Raw genomic sequence first — 25,582 nt, forward strand, 5'->3', positions numbered from 1 at the left:
ATGATATACAATATATGGGTATGTAGATGGTTGAGATAAATGTTATGGGGACACAGCAGCAGCGGGGTCACAGTTTAACTGCGAACTTGTGAATGTTGTTGGTATAGGGAACGGAAAGGTTGTTCAGTAACCTGCTCACGGTGTCTGCGAGACTAATAGGTTGCTGGAGAGGTACCTACGTAGCGAAGTCAGGTCAAATGAAAAGGTATGCTCAAAGAAGTGATACTCACCATATGCCCCGCATTAGGGACAACCGTTACGGAAGCCGCGATTCGTCCCGAGTTAGGGTTGAGAAGATCTTTCTTAAGTTGTGGGGAGCTAGAGGTACCCAGACCACGAAAGGTTAGCATCAGTTACCACCCGACCTGAACCAATTATTGGACGTACAACGAGGAGAAATCATGTATACCACCCCATACAACATGTATTGGAATTTCCTCACAAAGCTCCTCAAATATTTCCGCGCTTTCTTGTTGTCCCTCTATATCAGCGTAAATAGCGCTTTCCAAGAGCCTTGAACATTTTAAGGTGACTTCCCCCTTCGATCCTGTGGAACGCATCCCGTGCTTCGTATACAACCTTAGCACTCTGTCATCCCATGCCGACCACGGGTTGCGTTTCTTCAAATAAGCATAAGCATCTTCTCTACTCGCCCATACGTCGCGTCTCCGAAGGGTAAGTTCCTCGGTCATTCGAATTCCAGCTATCCGTTCATCGTAAGTCTCTTGAAAGATTTGTCGAGTGCAGATGGTAGGTTCAATGAGTATAGTGGAAGTAAAATGAACATGTGCGTCATAGGCGTATTTAGTTGTCAACATCCTGCCAATGTGAAAAATGATTTTCAATTTTGACATGACTTGCGAACTTTCAACTTACGCAACTCCCGCCCCCGCCGAATGACCGATAGCGACTAAACGGTGACCCTGGAGTTTGGATTTAACCAAGTCTGCAACGGTGAGAGCCCATTCGTTAATTGCTTGTACTCAGGGGTAAGTACAGAGGTAAGTATGAGGCACAGAAAAAAAGGTACACACGAAGACAAGCAGGCCATAACTTCAGCGCTTCTCGATTCAACAAAGCGGCATCCCCGTGATTCTCCCTGTCGAATGCCCATACTTCCCGAATGTTCTCGTGCTTTGTTGACTCGGAAAGATGGAAAAGGCGTGTGATGACGGGTTCCCACTGTTCTTTGTCTGCGAGATCACAGCGGTTTTAGATTTGACCGCGATGAATCATGATCGGGAAACTCACGACACCCAATAGCATGGAACAGTAGCAAAGTCAGTCCTTCATCAAGCCGGTCATTTGGATAACTGTGGCGGTAAGCACTCCATCTGTAACGATTGGCGGTGACTTTGAGGTTCAGCTTTGGATTGTCAGGGAAGGAATGTCCGTGGAGCACGAAAGCTTCTCGCAGGATGTTCGAGTCAATTGACTTGGATGGGCTGATTTGGGAGTAGAAAGGCTGTTCGTATAGTTGTGTGCTAGGTGCCATGGTTAAGGAGCAAGGGAGGCAACAGGGGGGGACAAACATCCTACTTATATAGTATGCAGGAAGCGTTCTTCGCAGCATCCCACGAAGAAGACCGTTTTATTCAGATCGCGGGCCAAGCTGTTGAAAATCATTTAATTTATTCTATGATATAGTAAGTAGGTGGGTCAAACGCATGGACATAGAAAGGGAAGACGTGTCATGCAACCTCGTATTCAGAATGAGCCGTTGGAGTTCGGCGTCGTTTGGAGTTTGGGATTGGAGACCTGGACCCTGGACCCGAACTTGAGCCTACAATGGTCGTGTGCGAATGAAATGAACAGCCCCTCAGTAGGGGTCCGCCTTGAATTCGGCTATGGTAGGTATGGTCCATGGTGAGTTGGTAGAGTGAAGGATCCTATCCAATGAATGGTGAATCGGACTCTGTTCCATGATCCCTGACACTATCTATTTGACGCTTCGAAGCAAGAAAGCGGTATCAAAATGCAGGCCTCACCTCAACGTATTGCCAGCCACAAAGGATTCTAATCCGCGGAAAACGTGATCGGGCTTTTTCGGCTTCCTGAATAGAGGTTTGTTATCTTCGGCTTGCTGGAAAACTGTGGCTGCCATGACATGCCGGCTAAAGGTAACAAAACATGACCGACGTCCTGCCCACCTCCGATTAGCGACACTGTAACTTTCAAGTAAACCCGAGGAGAGAAGCAACAGAGCCAGAGACGACTCGACGAACTGCGCAACGATCAAGAAATTTTCATTCCATCAGTGTTTTCGCTGAGTTACTAAATGATCGGTAGTAAGTAGTATAAGAATCCCGAGCAAAATTACATACCAGCCGCAATGACGCCGAAGGCGAGTGGCGACTCACTCAGAGATTACTTAGATCAGCTAGATGACCTTATCGACATCAGATTAATTGGATTAAAGCGCCCAGGCTACATACGGTAAATGAGCCGACATCGACCTCGACAAACTCGGTAGGAAATGCATTTACAGGAAAAGGTGACTACATACTTGAGGAATGCTTGAGGAGACCGGGCCGCCGGATTGTTATATTTGAGACTTGGCAGAAGGCGGTGCTACAGGCTTTCTGTCTATTTTGCGCCCGCGCAACGTTTGGAATTTTAGAATTGAACAGCCCTATTAGGCTCGCCTTGATCAGGAGTACCAGGTAACTGTAGGTGCCTCAATTTCCAGGCACCCCTCCACCCCCGTTGCTAACACGTACTGGGACACACAGGCGGGGACGAGCTGCTCAAGATAGTTATCAGCTTCAACCGTCCTTATAAGTAGTAGAAAGTGCCAGGGTAGACCCATCGAAGCCGCTGCGGTCAATGTTTCAAGTTTCCAAGCGTGATCAGGTCTGTATCCTAGGAGACACCGTGAATTACCAGATTTGGCCGCAGCCCGTGGCCGGGGCTTCTTAAAGAAACCCAGGCGGTTTCCCAAATTTCCATTTCTCCCATCATCACTCATCGTCGCTCCCTCCCTCAGTCCGCCTTTCCTTTCTCAATTAACACTCATTTAGCGTGAATTGTCGACAATGTTCTCCAAGTTTACTCTCGCTCTTACCCTTCCCCTCCTCATTTCTTGTCAGTACTCGACCTTTTTTTTTTTGGGCGGCGGTCTGACCTCTCTTTCAACTGCAGCTGCTTTTGCAGGAGACTGTGTGAGGCGTTACACTGTGGCCGAAGGTGATACTTGCGATAGCATCTCCGCTAGCGAAAACGTCTCTACGTATGTCTATCCATGGCCAGCCCCTTCTCCCGCCCAGTAACTAAGCTTTCCGTACAGCTATCAACTCGCTGTTATCAACGCAGGTTACATCGACCAACAGTGCAGTAACCTCAAGCCGGGCGACAACATCTGCCTCGGATATGACGGCGAGGACTGCACCACCACCTACGTTGTCAAAGCAAAGGACACTTGCGACGCTATCACCCAAGCCCACTCAGTCGATATCACCACGTTGTTGGCCAACAACCCCCAGATCAACGACAATTGTGATAACATCTACATCGGCGAGGTCCGTGTTCCCTCTTGTCTGGCGGTTCCCATCATTTTTTTTAATCTTCTAAATTTAGGTGCTTTGCGTTGCCCCTGAGATTCGTGTTCCTCCTGCTCCCGTAGGAGCTAGCAATGTCGTTCCTACCGCTATCCCTGTTTCTGCCACCCCAGCCAACCCTCCCCCTTCTGGATCCACTGGAGCCTCGAACCTGGGTGGAAGCAGCGGCGGCGACAACAACAGCAACGATGATGACGACGACTCCCTTCCTTTCTGTGACGAGCTCTAAGCTCATCTTATTTCACTCTAGACGGCTATCGGTCGCTGGTCTGGCAGATGCCAAATAAGATGCCTTTCTTTGTCTTGCTTATCTTTCAGTTGTCGTCTTTGATAGATACCCTACCTGTCGTTATATATTATCCTTTGCATTTACCTATGGTGATTTATGGGAAATGTTATGATGTTGAACCTTTTGGGCACGAAAATCGCTTCATGCAGCATCTAACAAAATACAAGTGGTTTGAATCCTGGCTAATGGGTGGTATGTAAGGTAGGTTCAATTGAGTAAAAGTAACTGAATGAAAGTGTAGAAACAGGGAGCGTGGGGTTAGAAGGAAGGAGACTGTAATTAACAAGTGTCGATAAGCCTATTCTTTGGGAAGGGTTGCTTGAAATCGTCCCGCCATGTTGTCAGGTTTGCATTCGTGTACGCAGTAATATACCTATAGTTCTCTTCAGCACCTGGGGACAAAGAAACCAATAATCACTCACTCCTTGATGTACGCAGCAGTCGGGTAATCTTTCGGGTCGCAACCGAGATTGATGTTCTTGGGATCCTGATACACTCGTATATAATCCACCAGCATAGACACCGGGAACACCAGATGTTCCAGATCGACATCTCCAAAGTTCTTCGACATTCCCAGATTGGCAATGAGGTACATTGGTTCTTGAGGCACGGGTCGTGCAGAGATGTTCACTCGGTCGTCTTTAGCTAGGCCTGCGCCGTTGACAGTCCATGAGACTACACCGTCGCTGAGCCAGGTGATGTACTAAATAATTCAATGTCAGGGCGATGTAAAGGAAGAGAGGGAAAACGACTCACTCCTTCGTCATATCCAGGTTTATATTCGAATCCATAAAGTGCAAAACACCCTTCTTCCATCGAATAACACTTGGGATCTAAACAAAGATTAAGAAGACATCCTCTCGATATCGAAAGGTGATTAAATCACTTGTCTTGGTAACACAGCTAGTAGCCTGTTGGAATATACCTCCTTTATAGCCATTCGGTAGCGTGGTAGAGCTGTTGCCGATAATCTGGTTCTGAGGTGTATCAAACCATGTATATGCATAATTAAACGGCGCCCATTGTCCAGATTGCGACACTTCCCCGTGCAGCAGCCCGTCAGTTTTTCCAAAGTTGGAGCCGACCTGTTATCTATACAGTCAAATCATATTAAAGTCCAATTCAAGTAAAATGACGCACCTGCGCTTCGAACATGTCAATTTCAGGGGCCGCCCTCCCGACATAGCTTCCATCTTGATGAATCGGTCCAGGGTGACTCTCCCCCGGACATGTACATCTCGACAGTTTTTGTCCGGGAAGGTAAGATAGGGAACCACCATATTGAGCGTCTCCGTCCACCGTAGCAAGGTGGGGGAGACCCTTCAAGGTCTGATTGGACAATGTACCGACATCGCAGGCGTCGTAGGTGTAAGGCCACTATTTAACACAAGATCAACGTCTGCTGAAAACAAAAAGGGGGGGGGGGAATTGGACATACCATGCCCTCAAGACTGGCACCAAACCCTGCCCGCCCCAAGTTTCCCATAGCCCAAACTGCTGGCCACAGTCCAGCTATGTTCGAAAATCCTGGCAAGACCACATTCGCAAGGACCAGACCGCCCGTAAAACAGAATTTATTCCAGGTCTGAATCATCCCTCCTTGGTAATCAAGATCGTGATTGCGTTTCCTCGAAAGGGTGACTTTGAGAGAACCATTCCCGGTTGTCAGAGCTTCCGGGTCGTACCACTCCATGTTGTTGGTCTGTCAAACATTTGTATGAGTAGGCAAAGTTTTCAGAACCAAAACAAGACAAAACGCCGAACTGACACCCCAATAATGTAAATCGACAGCCTCCCAATAAGGATCATCACCGGGATAGAACGTTCGACCGTCCTTGTTGAATTCGTCGCTGAAGACGAGTTGAAGTTCGGTTCCGTCGTGCGGTGATTTGTAGGTGCGGGCACTGGAGGGTGTATCAGCGTCAATGAGACCCCACGAGCCTATCATTTCGGGAACCTGAGAGGGTTAAACGAAGTGAGGGGGGGAGTGGGCAGAGGATTGACAATAGTTTGTGTAAGTACCTGCCCGCTAGCGTTAATTCCACCCAAGTTGAACCCGCCCTTGAATGACATGGGATGTTTAGTAAAGAATGAAGCGACTGGATAACCAGCACTGTCAAAGAGACTGTTTGGTTTTTTTGTTCCTTCCATTAATGGGTTGAAAGAGAACGCACAAAAGGGCCAGCATGCCTATAACAAGGATGAAGAGACACCCAATATTGAAAAACCCTCGACCGGTGAATATATGCCCGCCTCTGTCGTTCTTTCTGTCCCTCACAGGATCAGGAGTATGGAGATAGTCGTCTGGTTCCGGAACACGTCCAGAGAGATCTGAGCCCCATGAGCGAGGATCCGGTGATAAGGAGAACTGCATTGATATGAGTCGGCGTGTTAGTGCTGAGGTGTGGAAAATGAAGAAATTGGTTTGAGCACCTTGTCGGAGATTGAGGACACATTGCTTGCACTACGCCCAACGCCAGCTGAATAGGGCGAATCGTTCTAAGAAGGAATTAGGGAGAATCATTTGGAGAAGGAAGTGGTTTTGTGACGGACTATTGAATAATTATCTGATGATAGCCGCCTGCGTCCAGCCGCAACTTGGCTATTCACAGAAGGCGTAGAATGAAGAAAGGCCTGTTTTGATTGAGACCACTGGGGATGCTGGCCATAGCTGGCCATGATACACGCTGTGCGACGACTGGGCGATGTCGGCTTGGGAGAGGAAAGGGAAAACGATTTAGTCGTCTGCCAAGCCGGCAAACTGACGATCATCATTCCTGCCGGCAGCTGAGGTAAATCTTGCCAATGAGGGAATGTCAGAATGTCAATGTTGTCGACCTCCTGCAGCGTATTTTACGTATTATCTACCTCCCTTCCGCCACCCCCCAACCGGGACCATTCCAGCTGGCCATTTGTTTCCACCAAAAGCCTATAATCAACAAATCCACCTCCTCTAGTGGTTTCTTCCCGTCATCCGCGCGATATGCGAAACGAACGTCAAAGGGACGAGTGGTTTCGGAGATCAAGTATGCCTACGTAGGTATGCTTCACGACTCGTATACGGGTCTTCGAAGACTGTGTTCGCTCCCAATCACTACGAATCATGACCCCGAGACGGGAGTTTACTTCTAAAAGGCTCAGGTAAAGCTTGGTCCTCTGCTATACCCGAGGTTCTGATTCGAGACAATATTGGGTCCTGAGGGTTCAATGGGATTATCATATCTGGGACTCTGGACTGTGTAAGCTCGTATTTGAACTTGTACAGAATCAGAATATTCACCATCTATATAGCCTGTCCGTCATTGACGATAACAACCTACCACGGTCCTGGATATGGTGATAGTCAGTACTCCAAAAGACGCATTCCAAGTGCGCTTGGATACTTGCTGTGGTGGATTGCAAAGGAGAATCTTGATGTCATCGGTGCCGTGATTGGTCTATCCCCATATTCATGATGAATTCCAGAAGTCAAGGCCTTGATCAGGGGGAGGAGTTGTAATTGCGAGGAAGATGTTTGAAGATTAGGGGCAGAGACGGGGGTAATGGGGAACAGCGAGATCATGAGGCTTCCTCTCGAAAAACCCACTCGATTCATCTTGGAAAAGAACACCCAACGCTGAAGAATCCAATACATACAACTTGGGGCGGGTTCACCCGTGAGCTTTATTAATCGCCGTATGTTCCCTTCACCAATTCAACAGCTAGCCTAGCAATATCCTGATCTCCTTGAAACGTCAGTCGCTCAACTGCGCCCAAGCCACCGTCTACAGCATCGACATCGAAAAACTGGGAATCAAAACTCTCTGAAGCAGTTTGCGTATTCTCCTGTTTTTCGCTGTCCCCCAGCTCATCCAGTCCAAAATCCGGTATTGGCTCGGTCCCCGGTCCCAGACACTCCGGGTGAACAAATAACCGAGCTTGACTTTGTACAACTGTAGCGTACCAATGGATAACTTTGGCATTTGGAACTCGAGTTTTCGCGCGGTCAACTTGCAAGGAAAGTTTTGAAAGTAGGTTGCTGTGGGTGGTCTCGGTGGCGCTGGAATCCCAAGCAAAAGGGACATTACTGACATCCCTCACTGTGATGGCTATAGGTTCACTCGTGCACTTTCCCGCAATACGAACGACGTCTTTTTGATTCGTTCCTGGCATAGGTGCGCGAGTCGGAAGAGTGATAGGAAGATAGGTGTTTGGGTAACCTGTATCCGTTTCGTTAGTTGCTTATCGTTCGAGAGGGATTTACGACATACCAGTTTCTTCGAATGTCTCTCGAATGGCTGCTGCTTCCAAGCTTTCCCCTGCGTCTTTCCGACCCTTTGGGAGTAACCACTCATCCTTTACGCAATGATAGAGGAGACAAATCTGCCATTTCCATTTTGGAGGATCCCTCGGAGTTTGCGTGGACGATGAGATATCAGCAGTCTGGATTACGCGTGCACGTCTGAACAGGATGGATCCCGCACAGAAAGTGAAATTACCAGCCGGATAGGTTGTAGTGGGATAACAGGATGTTGCCATCGTGAAGAAAAGAGAACAAGCTGGTTCGGGCTTACATCACTTCCGATTTACTGTCTTACCGAAGGGTGTAACGCACGCCGAGTGTAACGCGTAACACCGGGATTCTTTCGCTCCATTCCGGAACGGTATTTATTAATGGGCAGAACACAGTATGTATCTAGATTTCGTACGGATGCGCATTCCTCACGAGTTGGACAGACTTCAACGAGACACACCCTCCTTGTACGCATTGAGCAACTAACGTACCGATATTTTGGCCCTCGTCGTAGGCACCGTGAAGAAATCCTGTTTTGGATGAATTATATCATTTCCCCAACTTGACAGATAAACGCAGTCACTAACCAAAGTATTTCTGGCTCATGGCTTCTCCAGAAAAGTAAAGCCTTCCCAGATTGGCGCGAAGGTTGTCGTGATGTTCACTGAAGAATGATGGCGGCCAATTGGAATAGGACCCTCGAAAGAGAGGGTCAGAAAACCATCGTGGAAAGAAGAAATCGAGTGGTTCCGGAATAGTGATGTTGGGAAACATTTGCCTCATTACCCCCAATACCTCCTCTTTCACCTGCGAATCAGGCAACCTTTCAATGCGTTGGGAATAGTCGCCCTGCCGTGCAAAGCCGTTTAGCAGTGCGTCGCGCGTCAAAGAATGAAGAGCTGCTCCCGTACCGTCACCGTAACGAATATGATGCCTGAACCCGGGAAGAAGTTTTCATGATCTAAGCTCTGCCAGACAGGATAGCGCCCTCGCTCAGAGTCGGCATACAACCCCATCTAGGGGGTGCAGGTAATGTCAAAATGCGCAACGGCCGGTGGATATTCTTCAAGGCTTACCTCGGTGTCAAACCAGAATTTCTTTGGAAACTGCAGAAATATCTTTGTATACGTAGCCATGGTCATGCTGCTAATAGCTTCCAGTTTGTAATCTAAGAATGAAAGGGTTTTCAGTATCGACTACCGGAGATTCTGAAATTCCGACGGACCCGGCAGTTCAGGTTCAAATCTCACATCGTCATTCTGAAGAACGCCGAGGCTGAAAGTGCAGATAGCATAATCTGCCGAGAACGTTTGTCCATCGTCCAAAGTGACTCTGACTTGTGAATCGCTGTGCGCGATATTTTTGACGCGTGAATTGTAACGAATTTGCTGAGCCTCGAGGAATTCATCTCCTTCGGCCTGTAAGAAATATTTGAAGCCTCGTTGATCAATTGAGAGAAGATTGTCCTCGGAGAAACCTCCCGCTTCTGGTACATAGGTGAAATTGTTCCCCTGTTAGTACAGATCAGTACGATAGACCCAATAAGCGCTCTGGGGGCTCACTTACCCATGACGATGCGATCCAAGATGTTTGTTCTGGTGTCTGCGCGTATTCCCAATCGAACTTTTGACAGACAGAGTGAGTTGATAAATCGCTTGCGATGGTAAGAACGAGTGACCTGGTAGTATTCCGCAGCTTGTTCCTGTGGAGTGTGTGCGTTTGCTCGGTTGATCAAATAACCCGATCGCGAGGTCAAGTCAACTAGTGATTTACCAACTCGTGCACCTGAGAAGATGTTGAGTCCAGGCGATACAGCTGAAGCAACGATAATCAACCAAACCTGCCGAGTTCACAAGACTTGTATACTTGTCAACAGCATTGTTGAAAATGTCGATGTAATCCGTAGAGCCGTCAGGGTCATACGTTGCTGTTAAAATAATTTCCCGTAATTGAGCGGGAAGGCATCACGGAACACAAACACAACATTGCTCACTGATACTCCCGAAGTAGTCATTGAACTGAGTCTTGAGCCCGTGCTTCAATGCAAGTTTCAAGATCGGATTCTCCGGGCCCGAGCCCGTTTGAGTTCCTTGGATCCAGTTTGGCCCGTTTTCAATGACCTTACCACCAAATGAGTGACTTATGAGACGTCCACCTAGTTCGTCGCGAGCTTCGAGGATAAGAAAGTCGCTGATGCCTTTATCATGTAAGGCTCGAGCCGCAATGACGCCTGAAACACCTCCACCAAAGATGAGGACTTTATGATGGGAAGCTGGGACTGAATCGTTGGTTGCTGAAGCGACTGGAGAGCCAAAGGCAGTACCAAGAAGGTGGATCCCGAGCAGACACCAGAGGAGATGGGAAGACATGATGAGCTGGTACCGCTTTCCTCGAGTTACCGCTCTTATATACAATATACGTTATACTTGTATCTGCCATCCCACATGCGTCAACTCAGTGACGTTTGATAGTCCGAGGAGGCCTAGAAGGTGGTTGAAGATGGCCATGAATTGGGTGATTGGGGTAAGTAGCAGATAGTACCGAGTCCAGAAGTTTGCATTGGCGATGGTCGAGGGATGGAGCTGCTTTGGTCAAAGATGATTTGATCAGGTTTACAAGAATACACCAAATGGAACAGGGTAAAGAATTCTGTGCATCGGGGAGAGAAGGATGAACGTATGGTAAGCGTGGGGGACAGAGAGTGGATGGGATGTAGGCAGAGAAAATCGGTTGAAGATCATGGTCAATTTTGGGATTCAGACGACACGTTAGAAACTCCCATCGGGATGACGGGATCGTAAAGTCCTCCACTTGGGAAAAGAGTAGTTGATAGGCGAATCATGTCACGAAGTGAGTAGGTCCCGCGTGAATAGGGATGAGCATCCGTGGGAACAAGGACTCGTCGGTCAAATTTTAATCGACCCGGAGGCGCTCAAAATATGTTCCTGTATGCAAATTGGGATACACTAGCTCACATTCTTAAATGAAAGCACTGGTACAACCCTGAGTTTTGGTAGCCTTTTGTTCTCGTACCACCACTGCACCATGGAGTCCCCTCTACGTTCGCCGACGTTCGACACGTTCAATATCAATACCGAGAAACCTGAAGGTTCTCACCGGAGCTCCTACGTGCTACGTTCTGCCTCCTACAGATCTCGGTTCAGCGCATCCAACCCTCTGCCCAGTCCCCAACAAGCTTTCCTCCCGGAAAGCTTGTATGAATCAGGACCTCCCTCTGCAAAATCCCCGTCAAGGGTGTACAACTCCTCGACACTGATTTCCAAATCTAACCCATTTGTTTCTGCTTACTTTTCCGTGAGTTGGATGATGGGTTTTCGGGAGAGATATAGCCTCTTGTATGGTACGTCGTTGCAGAGTTTTCGCTGATGTTTGGATTCTCTGACATGCAGGCCAGCGTTCATCTTTGGAGGTGCCCTCTTTGGATTCTGTCTTGCCCGTAGTCTTCTTATGGACCCCGTTAAAATGCGCCGATTGACTGTCCCGGGTACGTCTTCGTCTCCTACTTACTTCACGCCACAGATATCAACTATCTTGACTTAGGTGAATTTTTCTGGTTCGAGTTACCGCTTTACAAGTACAACTACATTATCCACATCTACCTCAGTATCAGTCCGTTTCCGATTTCTCTCGAGGCTCTGTCTGCTTTTCTTACTTCCTCTTGCAGTTGGTGGAATATTCTCAGGTGCTCAATTCGTTCCCGCGATACGGAGGGTGAGCCGCGACTTGAAGCTTCAATTCAAATTTCGATGTACCTGACTGATTGTGGCTTAATATACCCAGAACTATTTTCTCCTGCACCGCCTCAACGGTCAGTCTTCCATCGACCACCTGATGGATGTACGCTAAAACAACCATGTACAAGGCTACTTGGTCCTCATCACTGTCTTCGTCTCAAATGTCTGCGGCGCAATCGTCACTCGCAGATCGTTTGGTGGTGAACTGAACAGTCAAGCGGTTTACTATATCATGGCCATCATGTCCAATTTTTCTTTAGTATGGGCGTACTTGAACGTGAAAAGGAATACGAGGACTCACAGGAGGTGGATGATGCGTAAGTTTTCTAAGTTTGACTTTTATGGAAATGTGCTTTATACGTTACACCAGGTGGAGTGGTATATTTTTCTATCGTAATTTCTGCAAGGGTTATTGGACTGGCTGCGCAGGCTATCGTGACCGATATCGGGAGCTATTATTCGGTCGGTAGTCTGAGTCCCGTTTCCCCTTTCTGAAGTCTGACTAAAAGAACTTACAAACCTGCATCTATAGCTCTGGCGCTGCGACGAAATCTTATTCGTCCTCAAAGATCTTTCCACACTTCTCACATCCTACCCACAGTGTTCATCATCCTCTTCTACCCTCACGCATCCGACATTATATGTCCCTGTCCATGCCTCAGATAACGAGGGTGTATTAGGCCATGCGTCTGCGGTTCGTGCGACGCAGGGGATGGTTTTGTGGGTTGCTACGCTGATTCATGTTGTTGGATGCGAGATATATGTACGCTTCCCCCCCCTTTGGGTTCCCTTAGAAAGAGGACTTACGTGGTTCGTTTCGCAGCTACGGTCGACCGAGGCAGCCAACTCGCAAAGGTACGGTTACGCGTTGGAACATAAGGAATTTGATCCTGATAAGGACGCGAATAATGTAAATTATTGATTTGTCTGTTGTGGGAATCTGTTTGAGGTGGGGTTTCCTAAGTGCAGTGATCATGATGTTTGGACACGGCGGACTTTTCACCAACTTTTCACAGTTAGTTATATCATAAATCAAAGAGGCTTGTCAAGTCGCACCTTCTTGGACCAGGGCTGCTCAATTATTAAAATGTCAATATTTTGACCGTCCGTCATGTCCGAGCTTGAAATCGTAGCCAAATGGTCAGTTGAGTCAGTTGATGATACGGTTCATTTATGTAATTGAGCAACCCCGACATGAGGAGACAGTGACGACATTCCCACGTCCTTTTCCTGTCTGCACATCTTCACGGGTCTAAATAATAAAAATATTCGTCGGTCGCTACATAGCCATGCAAACCCATTTTGACTTCTATGTAGATTGGTCAGTCGAGGTGCGTTCGGAACGTTGACTGAACAGAGATCTCTTCCTAATTTTGTTGAAGGCTGCCACAGCATTATGTTTACCCACATGGACGTCTCCTCGGTGCAACATCTTGCGGGATCCTCTTCTAGATTATTCAACTTCATTGCGCCAATCCGGCTTTTCGAGGCTTTGTTGATCACTGATGGAAATGACTCTGAAACGATGGTTGTATCTAACCGGTGTTCTCTTGGGCCGTCACCCGAAAATAGCTGATCATACAAAAAGGTTTATAGCACGGCTGCCACCATTCAAATATTCATCTTCGCTCGAGCCCTTTCCACATGTCGACAACCAACTCCTCAATTCAAGATTCTCCACAACTTCAGGTCAGGAGTGTCATAGTCTTCCCTATCGTGACGGTTATGGCAAGTCTTTAACATTCTTCAAATAGATCGTAGTGTGTTGATAAATCAACAACAGGTGATGTGTGTTACTTATGGTGCGTTCTGACTCTCGTGTCCTTCCTCCAACTTGATGAAACCGTTCCCTAAACCTCTTTAAAAATCAGGTCTCTATATAGCGCTTTTTGCTCTTTGCATATACATACTGCGCCAGGGTAAAATACGGTATCAAACATTCTACATCTGGTCGTTAACCGCTCTCTTCGTGATGTCGACGAGCATGGTGGCGGTGGAGACCGTGGAGGCACTATTAGAGTCGGTTGTGGAATTCAGGTCCGCAAAAACTGCGGTTCTTCTTCTCCTTCACAAACTCATGACTACCCTATTGTGAGTGAATATTTCTGTGGGTGTTCTGGTTCAGTTTCTCACAGGCCTATCTGTGATTAGTGCGTTCAGTGTGATTCTCCCTATTCTTGCGAAGTAAGTTTAACTCCGAGTCGAAAGTACTCCACCTTCTGACCGTCACTCACGGTGATAGTTTGTCTGCAGATTCCATCCTGATACAGAGATGTTACATCATCTGGGGGTCTCGCAATCGCGTCCTGATACCGCTGATTGTTGTCTCGTTCGCTACTAATGGTGAGCTGATTCTTCACAATAATGTAGGCGGCACTGATTTGTACACGGCTGTCATAGTCATCACAAGCACCGGAGTCGTCATGTTGATCATGGGGCTTGCGGATACAACGATTGCTTCAAACGAAATGAGGGTTGAAAAGGGAGGAACTATCCAGGCTGTAGGTTTGATCATAAGTGCAGCCTTCAATTTGGCGCTGACTCTTCTAACTGGTGAGCGGATCGAGAATCTGTTGATGGCAATGTAATCCACTCACGGGCTAGTTTTCATCGTAGCCGGACGAATATGGTGGATCAGTCACCAAAGTTATGTGACGACGAAAAATTACATCGTGACAACTATGAACAAAATAATGTCTGGTGGCGATTTCCCTTTTACTTGGCCGATCCTCCAAACCGTAACTGTTTCTGCTATAGTCTCGAATCTGGAATGATTTATCCCCTGGTCATGATTCTCCATTTGAGCATCACGAACGGATTTTCCATGGATCAAGTCCCTCTCGACACTTTCCCGCTGGTTATTCTGGCTGCTGTGAGTTGTTCATTCATGCCCTTCCCGGCTTTGTGAGTGACAGTTTGTACTGTAGGGAATCGCGCCTACTTTGATGATCATCCGGATGCGCCTAGGGATTTATACCTCTAAAGACAACACTGGTATTACCCTAACTAATACTCAACGACTTCGTTCTGGCGGTTTCTTATCGTCGATTCAACCGGATTCATTGTATTTCTCAGCACTGTCAGTGATCGGTATGCGTCGCTTCTCACGGATGGAGGGCAACCATGTCAAATCTCTTCCGAGGGAACTTGAACCGGTCTATGCGGTATGAAGTTGCATGGTCCAGGTCTTGAGGATCCTATCCTGTGTACAAGCTTAGATTATTGGTCTGATGGTCATTTAGATGTATGTACATTACGAATGAATGGATATTGTAATTTTGATCTATAGTTAGTTGAGGCCATTTGAGCGCTAATTCTGGGCTCTTACAGCGACTACACATGGCTTTAAAATTCTGGAAACCGGGGGCTGCAGGACCAGGAAGTACACTCGACCGAGCGACAGAACTAGAAGAAAATGTGATCCAATCTGCGCCAGCCTATTCCTCCTTATCCGTCCAGGGCCAGCGAGAACGATTACCTATTTACAAGCACCGTATGTCAATAAGTACTACTAGTCGATTCTGACGTCCGTTAAGGAAACCCCTTAGGTGAAAAATTGTTATATTGTGTCGAGAAATATGGTGTTACCATCGTGGTCGGTCAAACAGGATGCGGTAAAACAACTCGTGAGTCTTGGCCAACACTCTTTTTAGCATGGAGTGAATTCTGCACCACTTTTCAGAACTTCCCCAATATTTAATGGAATCGGGATGGGCCTCTGAAGGCAATGTCATTGCTTGCACCCAACCTCGACGTGTTGCTGCTACGTCCGTCGCTGGACGCGTCGCCACTGAAGTGGGTACTGTGTTAGGAGATGAGGTGTGGTCAGTTTCGTCGTTCCAATTGCCGAACACGCTACTGAGTTCATAATAAAAGGTCGGATATACGATTAGGTTTGAAGATGTCAGTGATAAACAGAAGACGCGGATTCTGTACATGACGGATGGAATGCTTTTTCGAGAGACGTTAGTCGATCCTTTGTTGAGTCGGTATAGTGTTATCATGGTGCGTGTTTCTCCGTTCTATCCGTGTGTCATTCATCTGACACGGTTCTCAGCTGGACGAAGCACATGAACGAAGCGTGTACACCGATCTTCTCTTGGGTGTCTTGAAAAAGTCGGCTCTTAACACTAAAAGCAGTCTGGGAACGATGCTGATGTTGCCATGATTAGAATACGCCGTAAACGACCCTCACTTCGCCTCATTGTTTCCTCTGCTACTCTCGATGCCACCTCCTTTCTGGAATACTTCACTGCTTCAAATTCGTCCGAGGAAGCAACTATCGTCAGCTTGGAGGGAAGGTTATATCCTGTAGAGGTGGCCTACCTCAAGGAGTCTGTAGCTGACTATGTCAGAAAGGCTGCTGAGTTAGCGGTCGATATCAATCTCAAAGTAAGCTCTTCCGGCAGTTCGTTTCTCCGCGGGTGGTTAATGTCGTGTTCTAGCAAGGTCCCGGCGACATATTAGTCTTCCTCACTGGCCGCGAAGAGATTGAAAATTGCCTCGAATATTTGTCCGAACTGTTACCAACGTTACCCCGCACTGCTACTCGCCTCGTTCCTCTTGCACTCCACGCAGGTCTTACAACGGAAGAACAGTTAGCAGTGTTTGAACCTCCAGATCGTGGGACGCGAAAAGTTATAATATCTACAAATATCGCAGAAGTATGTTCCTCTTTGGTTGTCTGTTACTGCTGCGCCGGTTGACGATGTATTTGAATGTAGGCTAGTGTGACAATCGAAGGCATCAAGTTTGTCGTGGATTCCGGGTTTGTCAAGGTAAGGAGAACGTCTAAGCCCACGAAAACAATAGGTTTTGAAGTATTGTCATTATTAGATTCGAGTTTATAACCCTACTACGGCGCTGGCGTCCTTGGCTACAGTACCTACCTCTAAGGCATCTGCAACTCAACGTGCAGGCAGGGCTGGACGGACGTCATCTGGAATATGTTACCGTCTATATCCATTGGAGGCGTTCGATTCGTTACCTCCTTCCACACCTGCAGAGATTACTCGGACGGATTTAACGACCCCTGTACTTCAATTAAAGTCATTGGGGATTGACAATCTGATGAAGTTTGAATGGGTGTCTGCACCACCGGCAGAGAGCCTCTTGAGGGCTTTAGAAGGACTTTTTGCTGCAGAAATGATAGGTGAAGATGGGAAGCTGACGGCGGTTGGCCAAAAAGTTGCAGAGTGCCCGGTGGAGATGGGAATTGCGAGGATGGTAAGTTATCCCATCTCACTTTTTGCTTTTGCTGATTTTGTACCCGAATACCCAGTTATTCAAATCGAAAGAGTATCAATGCGGGGAAGAAATTCTGACAATTGCTGCTATGACTGCGGTTCAGGACGTTTTTGTGATTCGAGATGGAGCGCAAGGGGCGCTTGATGAGCTCGAAAGACGCAAATTCACCGCTGAGGAAGGTGTGAGTGCAATTTCCCTTCTTTTGCCTGCGATCTGTGCTTAATTGATAACTTTATCAGGACCATCTAACTCTGCTGAATGGTATGCGAATCCTGCTCACCCAGAATGAAACCTAAATGCTAAACGCTCTCAAACAGCATACAACGCTTTTACGCGATACGGTCGAGCCTCTGGATGGTGTAAAAACCATGCGATATCGTTCCGAGCCATGTCCCGTGCTGTTTCGATACGTGCTCAGTTGAAAAAGTTCATGCAGAGGTTTGGTTTACCAGTGGAGAGTTGTCAAGGGGATGCAAAACGGCTCAGAAGATGTCTTGTTGGTGGGTATTGGAGGAATGGAGCCAAGTGGGTTGGGGATGGGACGTATCGGTCTGTGAGGGGGAATAAGGCGAGTTTAATAGTCCTCGTTTTACCGACCACCGCTCAAGCGGTAGATGTTCTAGGTTCTGTACGCTCACCCTACGTCCGTTCTGTTCACGAGAAAACCTCGATCGGGATGGGTTGTTTTCCACGAGATGGAGGAGACGAAAAAGACGCAGATTAGGATAATCACAGAGATTGAATCCAATTGGTGAGCTTCAGCCGATTAGTTTTTTTCTCTTTCTTTGCTTACGCGTTGTTCAGGTTGATTGAACAAGGCCACCGGTATGAAGGAAAGGGGGAGGCACCCTCGTAATATAGCGATGCACCTGTAATGCCGCGCGCTCCCAATACATTGTATTGTACTTATTAGTAGCACAGCGTTTCTTGTGCTTACTACCCCATCCTGGGTCCGTTCGGCGGGCCCCAACCGCCGCCACTGAATTCTTGCAACCGCTGAAATATTCCTTCCGCGTTGCCCACACGGCATCCCAAGAAAACAGGGCATCGCTTCAAAGAGCGCCGAAAGTTGGCAGATTGCCGCTGAACGGGCGTTGAAGTCATGGAGTCGGAGAATACATTGCGCAAATGGAAGGTGCTGCTCACAAGCTGTTAATTTAGAAAAGCACAGTTGGCTTGGAGCGGGTCATCCAACCCTTATGCCTCCACGGAAGGAACCCCCAAGCCATCGACATGCGACGCCGAGCGGCCCTTGGCCGTTCTTGGACGTGAGCGATGAGGTAGTGAGCCAAAACAAAATACCGGGGCACCTCACTGACGGAAGTATATTCCCAGATAGATCCTAAACAACTTCAACAACCACCACCGCAACCTCAAATTGACAATGACGATCCAAATGAAAACTTCTCATCTCAAGATCAAGAAACGAATCACAAGTGGAGGGGATATCCTCAAGCCCAGTTTACAAACTGGACGGATTATCAGCAGGAGAAGAGTGGAATTGCAAAGGTTGTCAAACGCAAATCTCCTGGGGAATGTCGAGTCTTCAAAGTAGACATTTGGTCTGATGGAACCTTTCATAATGAAGAGGAGATGATAGTACAGGCAGAAGAACAACGTTCTATGGATAACTTCTGGGATGGCATTCAACAGAAAGTGCGTGGCATACGCAATCTCTTCCCTATATGATATCTCATGTGTCGTCAATATAGCCTACTTCGCAAGTGAGAGTAAGAGCACTCTTCGTAGATAATTTATCGGGACCAGTGCTTCAAATGTTGGGGACCAGGTCGGTTCATTTGACTTGAAAGATTGTGCGCGCATGTCAACTTGTAGCCCAATTAGGTTCCAAATCGAACCGTTTTTCTTTTCGTCGTCACTCAAGTCTATCCCTTCGAGATACCAAGAACAAGTGCAGCCCGGTAAAGGCGACCGTAAGCGTCCATTCCCTTCAACGCTCTACTAGCCATTGATCTGTTATAGATATAACCATTACCTTGAGCTTCATTCGTCCACTTTCAACCGCCTCCCGGGAACCTTCTATCTTAAGTGCTACAGGCGGTGACGGTAGCTATGCTTCCTATGAACAGGAACCTGCTATTGATATTAGTGGGCCGTTGAAGCTTCAGAGCACCCCTGGTATGCTCTTTCTACACTCGTATAACACAAAGCTTCATTCCGCCGACAGATAAAGTACTCGTTCCTGACCTTATCTCCTTTCACATTATTCGAAGGCGGGCCAACCCATCTGAGTATAATGATCCAAGAAGGGCAAACTCAGTCTCTTCCATTACCCGCGGCCCAATACGCCGTACTTCAACGGCCAGTTCACTCTCCCAGGTACATAGTACCACAAGTACTATAATATCCTATCATCCGCCTTCTTCTTCAGGTTACCAAGCTACTTCCGCTAGTACCATGCGCATGAGGCTTTTGGCGGCAGGTGAAGTTCAATTCTTCACGGATATTTCTTTCCTTTCTTATTTATCGGGATTAGGTCGGTCCGTTTATTGGTCCAGAATCTTTCAATCCACTGTGCCGGTTGGTGACCCTACGTTTGTAGCTTTGAGCATGTTGTGGTACGCCATGTACGCTTGGGACGAGGTGATCGAGCTTTTATTGAGTGAAGTAGGTTGGCTGGTGAGTCCAATTCACACTTACGGTCAACGTCTATTAAAAGAAGTGCAACCCTAGGAATCTCAAACTCTGTCAACGCTTCCTCACCCTGATCACCCGGAGAGAGACCCGCATCGAACACTACATCTCCTGACTAATCAGCTGCACGTTTTGCGAGCGCATCTTTTACATTACCAAAACTTGCTTAGCGATTTCAGGAAAAGTGTCATGTTCCTGCGAAAGACTGCTAACCCAGCGAACGACACCCCATCCCCAGAGACCAATATACAAGCAGGGCATAATAGACGACCATCGGTCCCAAGAGTAGCGACAGGAGATTCGATCGCTGTTCGTCCACTAGCGACTGTGCCCGAAAGCCCGTTATCCGCCCCTGCTTCGGTGGTTTCGGCATGCCAGGAAACGTCAGAGCAACTATCATCAGCAGGAAGAAGTGCTGGTGGTGGTGGTAGTGCTGGCCCTCAGGCACCGTGGCTGTTACGGGAGCAACATGGCAATCGGTTCTTAGATGAAGACGCGATAGACTTTTATATGGACCTCGATATTGACGAACCTGAGGAAAGTGAGCCTCAGGAGAGGATGCTGAAGAAGGAGTCGAGAATACTTTTGAATGAAATTGAAAGGTTGGAGATGACGAGTAGGATGTTGGATAAGCGGTTGGGGAACGTGATGCAGTTGGTGGGCTTTCGTTTTTGTATTCTTGTGTGCTGAGCAACCCGCTCATTTGCGGTCAACATAGGCTTTTAGTAGCGTGAATATCGAGGATAGTAAAAGGATGTCGGAGCTGGCCGAAGCCTCGGGTCGGGATAGTGCTGGTAAGAACGTCATCTTATTGTGTCATTTCCGATTTATGAACACCTCTCCACAGTCATGAAACAGATTTCCTATCTCACTATGATATTCTTACCTGCATCTTTCATCGCCGTAAGTTGTTTCATTTCGGGCATCGCGATGGTGTAGTTGACGTCTGGATCGATTTAGACCGTTTTCGGTATGAACGTGAAAGAAATTAATGAGGGTACTTTTGCTACCCTTTCCCAATATTTCGCGACAGCAATACCGCTCACCCTTGTCACTGTGTGGATAATGATGATATTATACCACAGTTCAAAACTGTCGCCTAAAATGACACCATCCACTTTCATTGGCGTAGGGCCGTCGAGTATCTGGCACAGGGGCTTTTCTGCTATGTGGCGGCCACTCGGAATTCTTTTGCGTGGATTGTCTCCGTGGCGTCCTACTACTACTTCTGAAAAGGTGGCTGGGTTGCGGGGCTGGTCGTCGAGTATGAACGGGACGAAGTCGAGGTTGACAAGTGCGAGGAATAGTGCGAGAACTCGTGCTTCTACTATACGACAAATCGTGAACGGACGAGATACGCCGGAGGTTGATGTGTGATCTGTTTATGGTCTGATTTTACCTATCCGTGAATACTTACATTACTTTGTAGCTGTAGTCGAATATCATGTCTATACCACAAATACTACATCCAGTGACCAACAAGGGACTTGATTTTTTTTCTTGACGACCACTCGATTAGTTTAGAGTTTGAAGTTCGAGCGTGTCGTGTTCGGTGAGTGACTTACGATCGATCATCGAAGTGTGTGCATTGCAGAGATTCGTTGTTTTTATTGTTTCGGAAAAAACGAGCGGCCCGTTTGGGCCGCCCTATTCTTTTAGCATTTCTTCCTGCCTTTATTTACACACCGTCGCGCAGAACAATACGCTACAACTTCGGGTCGACCCAATCCACTCGTGTGTATTGTTTTATTGTACTTCCTCGCCTTCCTTGAACATTTTCCCTACAGACTCAAAAAAGTATGACTTCGCCTTCAACATTCGTATTTGTATCTGCCGTCCTATCTCTTCCTTATACTCACGTTGCAAATGTCTTCGGCTAGGGCGTCATAATCTTCTATCTTGTTCGACTCGGCTCTTCTGTGATCTTCTACCACGTACGCCGTATCCTTTATCATTCTTACCTTTACTTACCCACCTTGGTCGTAGTCATGGCACCATGCTCTCCTAGGATACCAAGTCCTACTTGTATGTGTTATCTTGTCGTCCCCCCTTACACTTTCTTACATAACACTGTCCAGGGCTTCTCGGGATGACGGACGACGAACTCGCCGCTTTTGAGGCACATATCATCGCAGTCTGTGCAGAACACAGGGGACGTCACTGGCGGGACTTTGACTACCGCGCCTGTGTGACCGTCGAATCCAAGAAATTAAAGTACTTCATCAAGTTCGACATCCCCAGGACTCTCTGGCCTGAATTCTCCACACAGTCGTACATCTATGACTGTGCCAAGAGTCTTTGCAATGGGCCACGCGTTCCCCAAGCTCTACACTACTTCGAAAACCAAGGGAAAGCATACCTCGTAATGGAACACATCTGGCTTAGGGACGAATCCCCTCCAGATCTCGTTGAGAAGACGGCAGAGGCCCTTAATTGGCTTTCGGAGGTCCCACCTCCTTCCGAAGATTTGATAGGTCCAATAGGGGGCGGTCTTATTCATCATCGTTTTTTCAAGGACAATAGAGCGCCTCTAGCTTTTTCGAGTGTCGGTGCGTTGGAGCGTTATATGAACAAAGTACGTCGCTGCTTGCATGTTTTTCGAGTATCCGCCATCCGACAACATTTTGGTTTGGCTAGGGTCGCAAGCTTCTCCCGGGCTTGGCTACAGAAGTAAAACCAATCGTAATCACCAATGACCCATTGATCTTCACTCAGTCCGACATGCACGTCAGCAACTTTGGCGTCGACCAGTGTGGCAACATGGTCTTGTTTGACTTTGGCGATATAGGGCGATTACCTCTGTCGTTTGCAAAGTACACCATGGGATCGCATGGAAATGGTAGCTTCATCGCGCGGGTCGCCAATTTACTGCGTTGGCCGAACTTGGACAACTCCAATATGTTCTCGATGGCCAGTGTCTCTAGTTATCTATGGATGAAGGCCAACCCGGCACTAGGTATGGCGACCTGTTCTTGAAATGGGAGAAAACTTTAAAACTAATGTGCGTCATAGGCCTGGACGAGGATGGATGGCCCCAATCGAAGAAGGTGAAGCCTCAGACGTAGGGGACAGGTTACGATGCATGTATATGAACACCGTCGTACCAGACCATGTCTAGTAGCCTATACTTGTTGGAGAACCGGAACGCGTAACTAATTTAGAAAGTAAGATGGACCCGCACCCCCGAGTCTCCGCAATCGATTTCTTACGCCCTTGTGTTCTGGGTCCCGTTCATTTCTCACTAATCAGGACCTGAAAGTCGACTCGGACGTTACGAAAGACCGTGATTTTTGGAGCAACAGCGAGTGGATGAGGCAAGGTTCTCTTTTAAGTATAGAGAAAGAATGCGGCCTAAAGCCCAAGTGAAATGTACTGGGTAGTTCCGTGGTTTCATGCGACCACCAGGAATTGGAAATCGTCTTCAAGTTGTAGGTCAAGTACAGCCCGGTAAAGACGACCGTTTGTGTTTCAAGTTCATTCTCTTCAACGCCCTACTAGCAATTAAGCTGTTACAGATTACCTTGAGCTTCATTTGTCCACCGTCAAGTTCAGCACTGGAACCTTCTACCATCTCCAGTACTGCAGGCAGTGATGATAGCTATCGCGCATTACATGCTTCCTACGAACAGGAACGTGCTATTGATATTAGTGGACCATTGAAGCTTCAGAGCTCCCCTGGTAGGTTCTTTGACGTATAATTAAACAACTCAATTCCGCCGACAGGTAAAGTACTCGTTCCCGACCTTATCTGCCAACCCATCTGATTACAACGATTCACACAGGGCAAACTCAGTCTCTTCCATCACCCGTGGCCCAATACGGCGTACTTCAAGTTTAACGGCCAGTTCGTCGTCCCGACTCACGAGTACCACGAGTACTGTAATATTTTATCACCCGCCTTCTTCTTCGGGTTACCAAGCTCTTTTTGCTAGTACCATGCACACGAGGCTTTGGTCGGCTTCATTCCTTCGCGGATGTTTTTTGTTTCTTATTGACCGGGATCACGCCGTCTGTTTATTGGTCCAGAATCGTTTAATCGCGACTACTAGACACGATATTCGACTATGGCTACAAATTCATTAGAAATCACGAATAAAATTCAACCAACTTGAACTAGGGGACTTCACGATTATTATTTTTTGACTGCCGGAGAAAGTCCGGAGTTTGAAGTTCGAGCACAATAGCGTCGTGTTCGGTGACTCGGGCCTTCAAAGCTTCATGATCAGCGCTTCAGCTTCAGGACTTACGATCGATCATCGGGGTTTCTGCCTTGCAGATGTTCATTGTTTTATTTCGTCCATCGTTCATAAGGGCCTTTCCCGGCAGGAGAAGACCACAATGTCGCGGTGAACGGCATTCGCCCATACCACAAAACCGATCGCGAGCGGAGTACTTATATGCTCCGCTGACTTGTAAGTAAGAGTACGTCAACTCCATAGTGAGAATTTCCACCTGAATACGAGGCACAAAAGAAGCACTGTTTACATGACATACGTAGTCTCCTTCACTTACTGGTATTACCTCAAAGCGTCACCATATTAGTTCCATCATCGAAGGCAGAGGGGAGGGACGCACGCGGACTGCTACACACATCCTTTGCATAGCCTTAACCAACGACTTCTATAGTCGTCGCGAGCTGGGTCGGTTTTTGGAGGGATGAGGTCTTGTTCATAAGAGAACGATAGGAGGATGCCCCGGCCACATATGTCCCACCCCTCATCAACGAATGCCAGGATTCAAAGTATTGACTTCAAGATTCTGTCACAAGCTATCACATTGGCCGCAAAGACATGTCGGTCCAGACGATAACCTGGCGACATCGGAAGGGACTCGCAATGCAAAGAGCTGTGATCCGTCACAGTCCTGTTGTCTTGAAGGTGCGGCCAAGTTGCAGCTTCAAAGACTCGGACATAACGTTGTTGTGTACACCCCTGTTCAGGAAAGGTGGCTGTTGTTACCGGCTCCTCTCGATCCACGGGAGCTTCCATTGCCGGAGCACTTGCAGAGCTTCTGTGGTCGTGAATTACGGACACAATCCCAAACCAGCTGCAGATGTAGTGGACTATATCAAGTCTCTTGGGAGGGGAGATGTCATTGACGGGGGAAAGTTCCTTCTGAACGAAACCCTTAGAATTTTCGGTAGGCTTGACATCCTGATCCTGAACGCAGGTATTATGGGAAGCAGAGCATTACCGGATGTCGATGAGGCGTTCTTTGATGCGCATTTCGATGCCAATGTTAAAGTCCCGTTGTTCCTCGTCAAGGAGGCTGTGAAGCTGTTGCCAGCGCGTGAGTACCGAGGAAATTTTTTGAGCTGCTCCAATCGCAAAGAATGATCGTTACATGTGTTGATCAATAGCAGGCGGATGGATCGTTTTCTTTTCAACAAGTCTGACCGCAGCCAGCTGTGAGAGTGTTCTGTTTCACAGGCTCCGAGCGGAAATGAAAGCTATCTTTTGAATTTTCAGCAGTTTTACCGAATGCGTTGTGCTATGTTACGAGTAAAGGTGAGTTCCTCCGACTCATGAATGTTCCGAGTACATTACAGCATGCCTGACTCTCTTTCCTAGGCGCAGTAGAACAGATAGTGAGGGTGTTATTGAAGGATTTGGGTCAAAAGGGCATAACTGTGAACACGATATCTCCTAGTCCAGTCGACAGTCCTCGGTTTAGAGAAGGAAAACCGCAGCACGTCATTGACACGATCGCGGCACAAAATCCGAGCCACAGACTCGCCAACCCGGAGGACATCGCACCCGTTAACTTGTAGCGTTCATCGTGAGTTCGGCTGCGCAGTGGATTAATG

The 25,582-nt window shown here is 47.6% G+C and overlaps 11 protein-coding genes across 13 annotated transcripts; 7 read left to right on the top strand and 4 right to left on the bottom strand.

Moving 5' to 3' along the window:
* Positions 1-67: 67 nt before the first annotated feature.
* On the bottom strand, positions 68-1,495 carry E1B28_005884 (uncharacterized protein; the record flags this gene model as incomplete). Its single annotated transcript, XM_043150479.1, has 6 exons — positions 68-175; positions 231-318; positions 388-819; positions 877-976; positions 1,035-1,193; positions 1,252-1,495. 6 exons carry the CDS (start codon positions 1,493-1,495, stop codon positions 68-70), a joined length of 1,131 nt encoding a protein of 376 aa, XP_043011567.1.
* Positions 1,496-2,819: 1,324 nt separating this feature from the next.
* E1B28_005885 (uncharacterized protein) lies at positions 2,820-3,980 on the top strand. The gene is made up of 4 exons (XM_043150480.1): positions 2,820-3,084; positions 3,142-3,229; positions 3,287-3,518; positions 3,577-3,980. Exons 1-4 carry the CDS (start codon positions 3,036-3,038, stop codon positions 3,784-3,786), a joined length of 579 nt encoding a protein of 192 aa, XP_043011568.1. The 5' UTR covers positions 2,820-3,035; the 3' UTR covers positions 3,787-3,980.
* A 145-nt stretch (positions 3,981-4,125) lies between these two features.
* On the bottom strand, positions 4,126-6,621 carry E1B28_005886 (uncharacterized protein; the record flags this gene model as incomplete). The annotated part of the gene is made up of 11 exons (XM_043150481.1): positions 4,126-4,219; positions 4,269-4,549; positions 4,603-4,679; positions 4,733-4,931; positions 4,987-5,223; positions 5,285-5,548; positions 5,615-5,803; positions 5,869-5,959; positions 6,021-6,214; positions 6,280-6,345; positions 6,400-6,621. The coding sequence occupies 11 exons, from the start codon at positions 6,619-6,621 to the stop codon at positions 4,126-4,128; spliced, it is 1,914 nt and encodes a 637-aa protein (XP_043011569.1).
* Positions 6,622-7,512: 891 nt separating this feature from the next.
* On the bottom strand, positions 7,513-8,364 carry E1B28_005887 (uncharacterized protein; the record flags this gene model as incomplete). Its single annotated transcript, XM_043150482.1, has 2 exons — positions 7,513-8,045; positions 8,097-8,364. The coding sequence occupies 2 exons, from the start codon at positions 8,362-8,364 to the stop codon at positions 7,513-7,515; spliced, it is 801 nt and encodes a 266-aa protein (XP_043011570.1).
* Positions 8,365-8,521: 157 nt separating this feature from the next.
* On the bottom strand, positions 8,522-10,618 carry E1B28_005888 (uncharacterized protein; the record flags this gene model as incomplete). The annotated part of the gene is made up of 9 exons (XM_043150483.1): positions 10,113-10,618; positions 9,960-10,046; positions 9,798-9,904; positions 9,686-9,742; positions 9,345-9,630; positions 9,196-9,287; positions 9,031-9,135; positions 8,707-8,968; positions 8,522-8,649 (listed from the first exon to the last, which is right to left on the bottom strand). Exons 1-9 carry the CDS (start codon positions 10,486-10,488, stop codon positions 8,522-8,524), a joined length of 1,500 nt encoding a protein of 499 aa, XP_043011571.1. The 5' UTR covers positions 10,489-10,618.
* A 452-nt stretch (positions 10,619-11,070) lies between these two features.
* E1B28_005889 (uncharacterized protein) lies at positions 11,071-13,037 on the top strand. The gene is made up of 9 exons (XM_043150484.1): positions 11,071-11,480; positions 11,535-11,624; positions 11,681-11,749; positions 11,805-11,851; positions 11,921-11,948; positions 12,003-12,191; positions 12,245-12,336; positions 12,407-12,637; positions 12,698-13,037. The coding sequence occupies exons 1-9, from the start codon at positions 11,165-11,167 to the stop codon at positions 12,794-12,796; spliced, it is 1,161 nt and encodes a 386-aa protein (XP_043011572.1). The 5' UTR covers positions 11,071-11,164; the 3' UTR covers positions 12,797-13,037.
* A 66-nt stretch (positions 13,038-13,103) lies between these two features.
* E1B28_005890 (uncharacterized protein) lies at positions 13,104-15,160 on the top strand. Of its 3 annotated transcripts, none has more exons than XM_043150485.1 (11): positions 13,104-13,205; positions 13,257-13,402; positions 13,463-13,602; positions 13,658-13,676; positions 13,746-13,911; positions 14,035-14,058; positions 14,117-14,217; positions 14,275-14,427; positions 14,491-14,569; positions 14,632-14,746; positions 14,802-15,160. In XM_043150485.1, the coding sequence occupies exons 3-11, from the start codon at positions 13,519-13,521 to the stop codon at positions 15,042-15,044; spliced, it is 984 nt and encodes a 327-aa protein (XP_043011573.1). In that variant the 5' UTR covers positions 13,104-13,205; positions 13,257-13,402; positions 13,463-13,518; the 3' UTR covers positions 15,045-15,160. The 3 variants fall into 3 exon arrangements, with proteins under 3 accessions (XP_043011573.1, XP_043011575.1, XP_043011574.1); XM_043150487.1 differs by having other exon boundaries at positions 13,463-13,563; positions 13,629-13,676; positions 13,746-13,965; positions 14,026-14,058; positions 14,491-14,574; XM_043150486.1 differs by having other exon boundaries at positions 13,257-13,602; positions 13,746-13,965; positions 14,026-14,058; positions 14,491-14,746.
* A 53-nt stretch (positions 15,161-15,213) lies between these two features.
* On the top strand, positions 15,214-17,977 carry E1B28_005891 (uncharacterized protein; the record flags this gene model as incomplete). Its single annotated transcript, XM_043150488.1, has 14 exons — positions 15,214-15,367; positions 15,423-15,500; positions 15,557-15,693; positions 15,751-15,879; positions 15,932-15,990; positions 16,047-16,266; positions 16,320-16,538; positions 16,599-16,652; positions 16,711-17,100; positions 17,156-17,302; positions 17,361-17,382; positions 17,439-17,689; positions 17,745-17,872; positions 17,926-17,977. 14 exons carry the CDS (start codon positions 15,214-15,216, stop codon positions 17,975-17,977), a joined length of 2,040 nt encoding a protein of 679 aa, XP_043011576.1.
* Positions 17,978-18,320: 343 nt separating this feature from the next.
* On the top strand, positions 18,321-21,153 carry E1B28_005892 (uncharacterized protein; the record flags this gene model as incomplete). Its single annotated transcript, XM_043150489.1, has 11 exons — positions 18,321-18,401; positions 18,457-18,777; positions 18,834-18,910; positions 18,967-19,055; positions 19,105-19,260; positions 19,310-19,564; positions 19,619-19,761; positions 19,816-20,433; positions 20,495-20,570; positions 20,624-20,679; positions 20,737-21,153. The coding sequence occupies 11 exons, from the start codon at positions 18,321-18,323 to the stop codon at positions 21,151-21,153; spliced, it is 2,289 nt and encodes a 762-aa protein (XP_043011577.1).
* A 179-nt stretch (positions 21,154-21,332) lies between these two features.
* Positions 21,333-23,006, top strand: E1B28_005893 (uncharacterized protein). Its single transcript, XM_043150490.1, has 6 exons — positions 21,333-21,573; positions 21,657-21,710; positions 21,763-21,801; positions 21,855-22,351; positions 22,414-22,732; positions 22,789-23,006. Exons 3-6 carry the CDS (start codon positions 21,765-21,767, stop codon positions 22,839-22,841), a joined length of 906 nt encoding a protein of 301 aa, XP_043011578.1. The 5' UTR covers positions 21,333-21,573; positions 21,657-21,710; positions 21,763-21,764; the 3' UTR covers positions 22,842-23,006.
* A 1,496-nt stretch (positions 23,007-24,502) lies between these two features.
* Positions 24,503-25,546, top strand: E1B28_005894 (uncharacterized protein; the record flags this gene model as incomplete). Its single annotated transcript, XM_043150491.1, has 5 exons — positions 24,503-24,720; positions 24,782-25,065; positions 25,136-25,183; positions 25,245-25,283; positions 25,347-25,546. 5 exons carry the CDS (start codon positions 24,503-24,505, stop codon positions 25,544-25,546), a joined length of 789 nt encoding a protein of 262 aa, XP_043011579.1.
* Positions 25,547-25,582: the final 36 nt, after the last annotated feature.

Source organism: Marasmius oreades, chromosome 3 (assembly GCF_018924745.1).
Source record: "Marasmius oreades isolate 03SP1 chromosome 3, whole genome shotgun sequence".
NCBI lineage: Eukaryota > Fungi > Basidiomycota > Agaricomycetes > Agaricales > Marasmiaceae > Marasmius > Marasmius oreades.